General features: G+C 42.6%; 2 protein-coding genes across 2 annotated transcripts in view; both read left to right on the top strand.

Annotated features, from left to right (window-relative positions):
- Positions 1–2,685: 2,685 nt before the first annotated feature.
- The window catches only part of LATS1 (large tumor suppressor kinase 1), a 38,105-nt gene continuing 27,840 nt past the window's right edge, over positions 2,686–12,950 (top strand). The window contains exon 1 of the mRNA XM_061428263.1: positions 2,686–2,774. The gene's annotated coding sequence lies outside the window, so the exon portion shown is untranslated. The remainder of the gene's footprint in view (positions 2,775–12,950) is intronic.
- Positions 6,869–9,262, top strand: LOC133254147 (nucleolin-like). The gene is given in 3 exon segments (XM_061428264.1): positions 6,869–7,386; positions 7,389–7,838; positions 7,841–9,262. Coding segments are annotated over 3 exon segments (2,058 nt in total). The 5' UTR covers positions 6,869–6,914; the 3' UTR covers positions 8,977–9,262.

The raw sequence follows: 12,950 nt of genomic DNA, 5'->3' as shown, positions 1-12,950 counted from the left end.
AAGAACGGTTGACAGCCCAACATAGCCATCAGATATGCATCAGTTTTCAAAACAATTTTTGTACAGGCCATGGAAATAAGCTGAACTTAAATTAATACCAGACTGTAAAATACTAGCTGCAACAAATCAAAACACAGACCTTACTCCTGCATAGTATGGAACCAAGATTTCTTAGCTAGAGATCCTACAAGCAAGGATACCTCAGTAGCAACGAGCACAACTCAAGCCCAGATTTAGTTTCTAACAACATTCTCCCAATAAAAGGAACCAAGACTCCTTGGAGGGCGAGAAATAAACCAGGTAGTTTAGAGCGTTCTGCAGTGCCAGAAATTGAGAAAGTTTTTGTTGTTGTTTTTGTTTTTTTAAGCCCACAAGGATGGGAGTATGTCAGGGACACAGCAGTTAACTGGAAAAGCTCTTAACAGCCAAAGCTGGAAAAATTAGATCAATTTTAAAAACTCCGAAGCTATTAAAGAAATATCCATGAGTCCACATTGATAATGTTTGAAAAAAATTGGAGAGACAAATCTGCTCAGAATTCCAAATAATTTACCTAGATTCTCTGCTCTCAAGAAGGTGGAACACAATTCTCCACTCAGGCCTGGCATGCTGCGGTTCATGGGGTCACAAAGAGTTGGACACGACTGAGCGACTGAACTGAACTGAAGAGAATATGGCTACTCACAGTTCAGAACCTTCCCCTAAGATATTATGAACTGGGAAGGCCTGTGTTCTCAGGACCACAGTGCTCTGCAGACTTCTTCCACGTGTGCTGCCTCTGTTCCTATAATTACCCAAGTATGACATTTGGCCCCTTACATTTTGTTGATAAAAACAAAATGAGACAACTTACTCTACATAAAATAGACAAACAACAAGGGTTTGCTGTATAGCACATGGAATTACATTCAATATCTTGTAATAACCTATAATGGAAAATAATCTGAAAAATATATACATTTAGAACTGAATTACTGCTGTACACCCGAAACTAGCACAATATTGTAAATCAACTACACTTAACAACAACAAAAGCAAAATAACCTTCCATGAAGCATTGAAGAACTGAATAGGCCAAAGCTGGACCAAAGGTTTTCCATCACAAAAAGACCTTCAAACACAATGGCATGTATTGTCATTCTTAGACTCCAACACTCCTAGGAGGTACTTCCCTTGTCTTCTACCACCTCCCAGTCTCCGCCACTTTTCATCTTGGTGGTTGGTTCTTCTCTCCTGAGCACTCCCTTTCTTCTTTCCCTGGTCTTTTCTCCCTCGGCTTCACAGGAGTAAACCTCTTAATATAGAGAGAAATTTCCTGAGCTCCTTGAATTATCCTGGAGTGTTTCCCAAAGACAGTAGTTTTCGGAGAAATCCACCTTTAGGTTTAGAGAAATGAAGAACTTAAGTTCTGAGGGTTGGTGACAGGTGACAAGGTTCAGAGGGCAGTCTGCTCTTTCAGATACATAATCCTACAGAGGGCAAACAGGCCCCTAAACATATTAGATTCACACTAGTCACAGAATGTTGAGGCTGAAAGATACCCTGCAGGTTACCTAGTTCTTGAGTTGAAAACAGTTAAGACCTAGAGCCACTTTGGGTCATATCTTCTACAGACTCTGTGACTGTGGAACATAGATTTTCAACCAACCTCTCCTGGAATGTAATCTTTTAACAGAGTTTAACAGAGTTTAATAGAGTTAAACAGAGAAGTTCACATTTGAACTCCATACAGTAGCCAACATCGAATTGAACATCAGAAAAAAAGAAGTCTTAAATACAGTTAGTCTCCTCTAGTTAAAAAAGAATGAGATATTTGAAAATACTAACTATATATTTTCTAGAAGCAGAATTGGCAAAGGAGCTCTGTACAATGGGTGGAAAGGACCTTTAAACATAAACTCAATGATCTATCTGAAACTTTAATTCAATCTAACAAAGCCTCTTCTCGCAGTCATCATTATCCCAATTACAGCAATAATGACTTCCTCTTATACCGATTCGGTTGGCCGATCAAAATCTCTAAACTCCCTAGTCTGTCCCGGTTCAAGAATATATTAATCCGGCTGATTCAGCAAATTCTTAAACTCGCCGATTTACTCGGGGAAAGTGCTAAGCAAAATTCTAGTTATTTCAAAGTCTCTAGAAATCTTGAATCCTGAACTTCCAGAGCTAGGTTTCAGAGGGCAACTCACTGCTGTTTCCTTCTGAGAAATAAACTCCTTCGGATACGCATCTTTTATTCTATATTCGGCCACAGAAAGAGCTCATATAATAAAACAGAGACACTGAAATACTTGAGTGGGCTTGGGAGGAGGGAGCCTGACGCCAGCAGACTGGGCGAGTCACCTGGGCAGCGCCAGGCGGGGGCGACGCAGCTGGCGGACACGCAGACTAGCGGGCGACCGCAGAGGGAGGGAGGCGGCAGGCGGCGCGCTCGCTCCCCACCACCAGGCGGGCAGAAGCCCCCAGTCCTCGGCCCCCGCGCAAGCGACGCCGGGAAATGCCCACATCCGGGAAACCTGCAAGGGAGTGCGGCGGCGGTGACACCGAGTGAAAGGCAAAATGGCGGCGGCGGCGGTGGCCTGGTGCTGAAGGGAGAGCCAGGTCCCCGCGACCTCTGCGACGGGCCGCGCTGGCCCGCGGCAGCCCCCCGGCGCCTCTGTCCGCCCTGCCCCCTCGGGGATACTTAGGGTCCCCGGGAAGGGCTCCGGCCGCCTCAGCGCCCGCCCTCGGGCCCGTGGCCGCTGTCCAGGAGCCCCGCTGTCCGCCTGCAGGTAGGTCCGAGGCTGGCGTAGCGGGTGGGGCGCACTCTCTCCTCCAGAGCCGGAGTTGGCGGGGCGGTGGCCGTGGGGGCCCACGCCCATCCCCGCTGGCGGGGGTCCAGGGGCTGCTGTGGGCTTGCGGGCCGCGGCGGCTGGTGCGGGCCCGATTTGGCTGGTTGCACGGACCTGAGAGGAGCCCTGCCCTGGGGAAGGGAGGCTTGGCCGCGCCCGGGGCTGCAGGAAGAGCCCCGGGCTTTGCGGCCTTGGAGGTTCAGGTTAGGCTGGGAGAGACCTGTGCCGCTGGAGGCCTTGCGCGGACTGTCTTCCCTCGCCCCTCCACGCTTATCCTCAGCGCGCTCGGGTCAGCGGTATTTAGGAAGGAGGGAAAAGCGAAAGGTGGTTCTGAGGGAAATGTGCAGCAAAAGAGCCACGGTTCTTTCATCCCAGAGGAACCAGATGCTATATACCTTGAACAAATGCTGCGAACTTATGTTTACAATCCTCTGTAAATAAGGTACTGTACATAGTTGGAAGGGGTAGGAGAGCTGGAGGGATCATTACGGAGTAGGAGTATGTATATAAACACAGAAAAGGAAGGAAAGGAAATTAAGGGGACACTGTTTAGTATAACTTCAAAAAGAATTTGTGTCACAAAGAATGACTCTCAGATGACTTGATTTCACTCCATTCTCTCCAGTTGAAAGTTGTTTTCTTCAGTTGAAAGTACTTCTCTGAGGGAGCAAAATTTAATGTCTCTTGACCAGTATGTTCATATTACTCAAAATATAACGTCGGGTAGAAGTTATTCATAAATCTGGTAAGAAATAAGTATAATCTCACACACAAATAATATTGTTTCACTCCAATCTGGGAAATGGATTTGAATCAGAAGCTTATCAGGCCTTTATGGATTATATATTGGAGATTAAGAAATTTTTTTATCACATTAACTCCATGTGGAAGAAGAGGTAGGACTCTTATCATTGGAATGAATATTCTCTGCTAAGGTGTCTACATTTGTGATTTAATAAGTTGACAGACGGGTAAAATGAGCTTGTTGATTCTCTAAGGCAGTGGAGGAATTTGACTGATTTAACAGTAAAAGAAATAGCATTGTGTTCCCCTGATCAGCTGCTACTGCAAGAAACTAGATCATGGTACGTGCCAGAGAAGGCACATTTTTTGTGTGCTTGAATATTTATTGAATATGACTTGGCAGTCTTCAAAAGCAAATAACAAATGCTTCTGCTACATATTTTTGCTATGATACATAGATTTCCTTCTGTAGGTTCTTCGGTTTTTGTTTTTTAAGTTTTTGTTTGTTTATATTTCTGGTTGTGCCCGCAGGCTTTCTCTAGTTGTGGAGAGCGGGGCTGCTCTGTAGTTGTGGTGTGCAGGCTTCTCATTGTGGTGGCTTCTCTTGTTGGGATTCTAGAGCATGGGCTTCAGTAGTTGTGGCGCTCAGGCTTAGTTGCTCTGCAGCATTTGGAATCTTCCTGACCAGGGATTGAACCTGTGTCCCCTGCATTGGCAGGTGGATTCTTATCCACTGTACCACCAGGGAAGTCCCTGTGTTTTTGTTTTTAATGCTTCGTCTTGTTACTCTGCATAAATGTAGAATTGGAATAGTTTCCACTCTGATGATTTAGTTTTCCTTCTAGATATTATGTTTAGATTAATGGGGGATTTTTGTTGACTGCAAAGTAATTTAGTCATTGGTCAACATTTTTATCAAGTATAAATGGCAATCCTTTTTCATCATGAAGATAAAATATAGTGATTGTTTTCACTTTTGATAAGTTAGTTCTTAGAAAGTGAGTTGGAGAAAACGTCATCAATATGCAGAGATTCTTGAATATTGCTGTATGAGCAGCTGAGGCTTTGCTGCTAAGATGGTACATATTACTGTTGCTGTTCTCGCAACTGATTTAGTCAAAGTATGGAGACATGCTGTCTTTTTATAAAACTAATTCCACCTAAGGTAACACTTTGAAATCTCTTGCTTTAATGGCATCTATACTTCTTTTAAGCTGGACAAGATATCAGTGATGTTTTTTGAGACTTACACTTGTACTTTTTTTTTTTAATAAATGTGATAATTTATTTTAAAAGGAAGAAATCTAGGGCACATCATTGTTAATGCAGTCCTTTTATCCCTGGAAAATGGAACTCATACTAAGCTTTGAATCTCAGGGGGAAGGGTATGGGGGGAGCTCATTTTGTTCTTTGTGTACATCAGAAAACTCTCTTAGCAAGTTGGACTTTCAAGTGTTGGATAATGGGATAGTAGGAACAGTTATGATCCATAAGTTTGTTTAAAAAAAAAACACACAAAAAAAACCCTCTAATTTTGTATTGGGGTGTAGCCAGTCACCAATCTTGAGATAGTTTCAGGTGAACATCGAAGGGACTCAGCCATTCATACACATGTATCCATTCTCCCCCAAACTCCCCTCCCATCCAGGCTGCCACCTAACATTGAGCAGAGTTCCATGTGCTACACAGTAGGTCCTTGCACATTTGATCAAGGTCTGAACTTTCTAAGAAATGGAGGTTTTGTCTGTCCAGTCTAACAAATTGAAGAATTCCTTCAGAGAATGTGAATCATAATCCCTTAGGAAGATGTAGGTATGATAAAAAGAGCCCTGGACTGGTTCAGGTTATGGTGAGTCCATTTCTAGCATGACTTCCAGCTGGCTATATGATCTTAGGCAGGCCACTTTACCTCTCTGGATCAATCTTCTCATCTGAAGAATACACACACACACACACACACACATATATATATTCCCAAGACATCTTATGCTCTTGTGATTTAGCAGGAAAAATAAGTTTTATTTGACTGTGCAAAGTGTGTTCAGATAGGATAACAACTAACATTTCAATAAAAACTTCATGAAGGAAGCATTTGAATGGTACCTTAAAGGCTGGGTTTCATTTCTTCAAGAAGAAATATGGCAGAGGTTTTTCCCAAGAAGAGTGAACAGAAAGGGTAAGAACATGAAAGTAGAAAAGCACAAGGTACATTAGCTGAGAGCAAGTAATTTGGTGTGATTAGAGTGTCTGTTACATCCAGGAGAATCTGGGTGGGTAAGATGGTGAAAAGAGTAAGAAGATAATAACATTTATTGAGTCAGGCACTTATTCTAAACATTTGACATGTATTAAACTTATTTAATGCTTAAAATAACCCTATTTAAATAGGACTGTTGCCCACATTTGAAGATCACAAAGCTAGTTACTAGTAGAACTGGGATTTGTACCCTGCTCTTCGAGCCAGATCTCTGGCTTTAATTACTAAGCTAAAGGAATCATTGAGGGCTCTGGAGTAGTGAGGTAACATGGTCAGAACTATATATTAGAAAGACTCATCTGGCACCAGTGTGGTATGGATTAAAGAGGTAAGCTATTTAGTGTTGAAGAGTTGTTTTAAAAATGTTCTCTACTTCTTGAGTTTTCACATATCACTTTCACATTTGTTAATGCCAGGGTCAATTGTACATTGTTGGAGGGCTTGTAAATTAGTACAGCTTTCTGGAAGGCAACCTAAATAATAAGTATCAGAATTTTAAATACTCATTCTCTTTGACCCAGCAATTCCTTCCACTTCTAGGAATTTATCTTAAAGAGAAATGCTCAATAATTGGCACACAAAGGTCCCCCTCCCCCCCAGTGGATTGTTTCAATGGTTACAATTCTGTAAATTTACTTAAAATAATTGAATTATGCACTTCATTATTTATGTATTTATTTTTGGCTATACCACCACATGGCATGTGGAATCTTAGTTCCCTGACCAGGGATCTAACTCATGCCCCCTTGCAGTGGAGGTCCCAACACAAGAATATTTATTGCCACAATTTTTATTAACTTTTATATGTACAAAGAACATGTGTATACATGTAAGCTATGAAGCATAATAAAATGAATACCCATGAACTCACCGCCCATCCTCAGAACTGGAATATTACCAATACAGTTGAAGTTATCAGTGTTTAAAACAGTATAGTAGCTTTCGCCTTGGTCTCGAGCGCTAGCTGGCAGCCAAGCCTACGCGCTTAGGGATTAGCGGCCGCCATCGACGGGGCTTAGGCTCCTCTGGGCTTGTCTGCGCCACTGGCTCGCCACACTCCGCCGTCATAAGCCGCCATCATGGTAAAGCTCGCAAAGGCCGGTAAAAATCAAGGTGACTCCAAGAAAATGGCTCCTCCCCCAAAGGAGGTAGAAGAAGATAGTGAAGATGAGGAAATGTCAGAAGATGAAGACGATGAGAGCAGTGGAGAAGAGGTTGTTATCCCTCAGAAAAAAGGCAAGAGGGCTGCCACAGCTCCAGCAAAGAAGATGGTGGTTTCCCCAACAAAAAAGGTTGCAGTTGCCACACCAGCAAAGAGAGCAGTTGTCACCCCTGGCAAAAAGACAGCAGCTATGCCAGCCAAGAAGACAGTTACACCTGCCAAAGCAGTGGTAACACCTGGCAAAAAGGGAGCCACCCCAGGCAAAGCAGTGGTAGCAACCTCTGGTAAGAAGGGGGCAGCCACCCCAGGCAAGGGAGCAAAGAACGGCAAGAATGCCAAGAAGGAAGACAGTGATGAAGAAGATGAAGATGACAGTGAAGAGGAAGACGATGTGATGAAGAGGAGGATGAGCCAGCAGTGAGGAAGGCAGCTGCTGCTTTTGGTGCTGCTCCTGCCACAGATGATGAGGATGACGATGATGATGAGGAGGAGGAGGAGGAGGATGAGGAGGACGAAGATGACTCTGAAGAAGAACCTATGGAGATTGTACCAGCCAAAGGAAAGAAAGCTCCAGTAAAAGCTGTTCCTGTGAAGGCTAAGAGCACTGCTGAAAATGAAGATGAAGAGGATGATGATGATGACGATGAGGAGGAGGAAGAGGAGGAAGAGCCTGTCAAAGAAGCACCTGGAAAACAAAAGAAGGAAATGGCCAAACAAAAAGCAGCTCCTGAAGCCAAGAAACAAAAAGTGGAAGGCACAGAACCAACTACGTCTTTAAATCTCTTTGTTGGAAACCTGAACTTCAATAAATCTGCTCCTGAATTGAAAACGGGTATCAGTGATCTGATGATTTTACTGTTGTTGATGTCAGAATTGGTGTGTCTAGGAAGTTTGGCTATGTGGATTTTGAATCTGCCGAAGACCTGGAAAAAGCCTTGGAACTCACTGATTTAAAAGTCTTTGGCAATGAAATTAAACTAGAAAAACCAAAGGGAAAAGACAGTAAGAAAGATTGAGATGCAAGAACACTTTTGGCTAAAAATCTGCCTTACAAAGTTACTCAGGATGAATTAAAAGAAGTGTTTGAAGATGCTGTGGAAATCAGATTAGTCAGCAAGGATGGAAAAAGTAAAGGGATTGCTTATATTGAATTTAAGACAGAAGCTGATGCAGAAGAAACCTTGGAAGAAAAGCAGGGAACAGAGATAGATGGGCGATCCATTTCTCTGTACTACACCGGAGAGAAAGGTCAAAGTCAAGACCATAGAGGTGGAAAGAATAGCACTTGGAGTGGTGAATGAAAAACCCTGGTTTTAAGCAACCTCTCCTATAGTGCAACCGAAGAAACTCTTCAGGAAGTATTTGAGAAGGCAACTCATATCAAGGTGCCCCAGAACCAAAATGGCAAATCTAAAGGGTATGCATTTATAGAATTTGCTTCATTTGAAGATGCTAAAGAAGCTTTAAATTCATGTAATAAAAGGGAAATTGAGGGCAGAGCCATCAGACTGGAGTTGCAAGGACCCAGGGGATCACCTAATGCAAGAAGCCAGCCATCCAAAACTCTCTTTGTCAAAGGTCTCTCTGAGGATACCACAGAAGAGACGTTAAAAGAGTCGTTTGATGGCTGTATTCGAGCAAGGATAGTCACTGACCGGGAGACTGGATCCTCCGAAGGGTTTAGTTTTGTAGACTTCAACAGCGAGGAAGATGCCAAAGCTGCCAAGGAGGCCATGGAAGATGGTGAAATTGATGGAAACAAAGTCACTTTGGACTGGGCCAAACCTAAGGGTGAAGGTGGCTTTGGTGGCCGAGGAGGAGGCAGAGGTGGCTTTGGAGGCCGAGGTGGTGGCAGAGGTGGCCGAGGTGGCTTTGGTGGCAGAGGCCGGGGAGGCTTTGGAGGGCAAGGAGGCTTCCGAGGATGCAGAGGAGGAGGAGGAGACCACAAGCCACAAGGAAAGAAGATGAAGTTTGAATAGTTTTTTCTATCCCTGTCTCTCCCTCTTCCATTGGAAAGAAAGGACTCTGGGGTTTTTACTCTGTTAACTGATCAATGACAGAGCCTTCTGAGGACATTCCAAGACAGTATACAGCTCTGTGGGGGTCTACTTGGAAAACCGTATAGATAACATTTCAAGGGAGGTAACCCTGTTGGTGTTGACTGGATATTCGTATAAACTTTTTAAAGAGTGATAGAGCTAACCCTTATCTGTAAGTTTTGAATTTATATTGTTTCTTCCCATGTACAAAACCATTTTTTTCCTACGGAGTTTGTTTGTTTGTTTGTTTTTGCGTTAGGGGGTGTAAAGGAAAGCAGAACGTTTTATCATGATTTTTGCTTCAGCAATTTTGGGACAGATTAAAAGTCCTAGAACTCTAAAAAAAAAAACAAAAAACAGTATAGTAGCAAAATATTGGAAATAACCTAAAGGACCATCAGTAGGGGATAGATAAATTATGATACATCTACATGATGTAATTCAATATAGTTATTTTAAAAGTTGAGGTTGAATTGTCAGTTTCTTCCATTCCATGATACCATTGCTGCTGCTAAGTCACTTCAGTCGTTTTCGACTCTGTGTAACCCCATAGATGGCAGCCCACCAGGCTCCCCCGTCCCTGGGATTCTCCAGGCAAGAACACTGTAGTGGGTTGCCATTTCCTTCTCCAATGCGTGAAAGTGAAGTCACTCAGTCGCGTCTGACTCCTAGCGACCCCATGGACTGCAGCCTACCAGGCTCCTCCATCTATGGGATTTTCCAGGCAAGAGTACTGGAGTGGGGTGCCATTGCCTTCTCCGATGATACCATTAATAAGTCTAAAACAAGCAGTCTGTTTAGTAACAGTTTTTCAGGGCAAAGGGAATAAACATGGTTTTTAACTAACCTTCAGTGGCATACATTTATCCCTTCAGTTGTATGCCTTTCAATTTTTTTGAGCCTCAGCCTTATTCACATTCAGAATCTGGAATTCTTCTCATTTACTTTGGGCTTCATATAACATCATAATGGTGTGTTGCTTTTTATAACCCTAGCTAATAATCTTCAACCTCCTTATTGTCTTTATGATTGAGTATATAATATGGGGCATATTGAAGAATACTGGAGTTTTATCTTTCTTTCCTTTTTGCTTAAACTCTTAGATTTTTTGATGGTTTTTTTTCCTGAGTTGAGTGAGTTATTGCTAGAAATTAAACAACTCCTGAAGGTAACTCAAAAGATTTTGACAGATATTTCATGTCTGAGTGTTTGTCCTTCATAAAAGACTCTTTCCTTTGAAAATTCTGTGATCTCACTGAAATTTGACAGCTGTTTATGCCTTTAATTGCATTGCATATTGAATGACAGTTTCTGATTACATAATGTTACATCATAGTGAAATCTTTTTGAAGGCATTTTGAACATTAATCAAAGGTCTAGATTCAACCACATGTGGTGCTGCCAGTGAAAATAATGCAGTTGAAGTGACAAGGAAATTTGACCTTTTACTTACGGTCAAGTTACGTGTGTTCTCTGCTGTTCCAGATCTTCTCTGCTTTGGAGCTGGCAAATTGCTTTTAATATTGATTTTAAGATATGCTCAATTTCAAAAATGTTAAAATGTGGAAAAGCATGTATCTTGGAATCAAGAAAACACTATACTTTCTGTCCTAGAAAGACATCGATAGTACTTTGTTATTCTCTTGCTAGCATATTGGGCCCTAAGCAGCAGTAGTTAGGTTCACACACAGGTCCTGTGTTCCGTATGTCCAGTAATCTCTCCATCAGGTCCAAATATAGCTCCTCTTGGTCCAAGATCTGTGAAGTTATCCTCACTCTGGCTGTCTGTCATCCTCTCTGTTACCTCTCACTCACCGTGTACACAATGGTAGGACAAGGATAGGAGGGCCATCATAAGCACTGCTATTAGAAAAGAAGAATGGGGGACTTCCCTGGTGGTCTAGTGGTTAAGACTCTGCCTTGCAGTGCAAAGGACACCAGTTTGATCCCCAGTCTGGAAGATCCCACATGCCAGGGAGCAACTGAGCCTGAGCTCTAGAGCCCGCATGCCGCAACTACTAAAGCTGTGTGCCTGGAGCCCTTGCTGCACAAGAGAAGCTACTGCAGTGAGAATCCCTTGCACCACGACTAGAGAGTAGCTCCTGCTTGCCACAACTAGAGAAAGCACAAGTACAGCAATGAAGACCCACCATAGCTATAAACGAATAAGTAAACCTTTTTAAAAAGGAAAAGAAGAATGGGAAATAGCAGTTTCTGATAAAATAATTTTAAAACCTCCACAGGCAGATCTTGTGGAAGCAACCAGCCCTGGAGGAAGAGGAGATTCCTGGGAGGAACTGCCTCATCCTTTGTTCTCTGTTACCATTGGCCATTGTCCCCCAAGAACCAGGGAGTTCTTTTTCCTTTGCTATCCTTGGTCGCCTATGAAGTGTGAGCTTTGGGGAAATATTCCTCTTTGGAAGGTGCAAATCTTTTTGACTAAGTCACTGCTCAAAGAAGTTAAGAGCCCAAGGGTTTTTATTTTATTGCCCAAGAGCTGAAAGTTTTTTTAGTTTGAGCTTGAATGGTTAACAAAACAGTTTCCTCAAAGTTAGAAAGCCTCTGATGTGTTTAGTTCCACTCAGTTCCATGTGTCAGTAACCATACAAAAGTTCACAGGTGTTAGGAACCTCATCCAAAGATTTAAGAACTCTCATTTCTCTTCTCAATTGGTTATTTGAGGGAAGACCATACCCTTAATGTTGTTTTTCGTTTGTTTTAAGCCACTGGGGTACTTGAGTCAGCTAAGAAGTTTCAGTGAGCATCTGCGTTCAAAATCTTTCAATTCTTTCCCTTCGTGTTTCGGTCTAAAAGCAAGCTGCTTTTCCAGTTCTGTAAGACTTTAAATTTCTGAACTCTGTCCCTTTCTATTTTTGTTTACAAATAAGCTGCTTCTTTCATGACCTTATCATTTATTTATAATGCTTTGCCAGATAGCCAATAGCAGCCTACATACATTTCTAAGATTCTCTTTTCCAAACTCATTTTGTAGAACTACAACTTCAGTAGGACTCCTTGTTACCTTGTAAGTTATAACAGGCAAGTCACTTTATCAAATATTTTGCTACTGTGAAACATGGTTCTCCATTTGTCCAGCCTCCAGTATCGTTCCCTTGAAGCCCTCGGCCTGGCCATTTAGCCAATACCACGTTATGTTTGTGTTATAGCAGCACCTCATGTCTGGGTATCAACTTCTGTATTAGGATAATGAGAGACTATGTATACAGATACACAGTGGCCAGATCATATATGAAAATAGAACTGTGACGCACAGTCTTAGTGGCAGTAGTCCCAAAGAGTCAAGTCTTGATCAGTAGTTGTCACCTTGCCTCAGGACTGAGCAGAGAAAACCACATATGCTTCCCAAAGCAATCAGGATGCTGTACTTCTAGTTAGCTGGCCTCCAACTTCCTTATGGTAGAGCATACTTGAAGTCTTCCCTCTTTTTTCAGTATAAAGTTTTTCTACTCCCATGCCTGCCTTTGAGTCTCTGCTAAACACAAGTGATGGTGGCTAACTCCCTTCCTGTAGTAAGCTCTGAGTAAATAGACCCTGCTTGTTTTGGATGGTCTTTATTGCCACATAATACTAAACTGTTTTGTGGTAACAAATCCCAAAATATCAATGGCTTAACACATCAGAGATTCCTATCTTGCTCACAGAGCCCCATGGGAGTCAGTAATAAGCCATTCAGTGGCTTAGGGACCTACAGTGTCTCCATAAATAGGAGGCTGCCATCTCAAAATGTCACCTAGATTGTCACTGAAGCAGGAAAATGACAGATGGAGAACCACACCAGCTTTCAACTGCCTCAGTCCAGAATTGACTCACAGACATCTACTTGCAGGGCTTTGGCAACTAATCTGGGAAATGGAAGGCAGCATGTCAGTATAGTCTCTGCCACAGAGATTAAT

This window comes from Bos javanicus, chromosome 9, assembly GCF_032452875.1.
Source record: "Bos javanicus breed banteng chromosome 9, ARS-OSU_banteng_1.0, whole genome shotgun sequence".
Lineage (NCBI taxonomy): Eukaryota > Metazoa > Chordata > Mammalia > Artiodactyla > Bovidae > Bos > Bos javanicus.
Note: the sequence above shows the minus strand (reverse complement) of the source record. Positions and strands in the feature narration are given on the sequence as shown.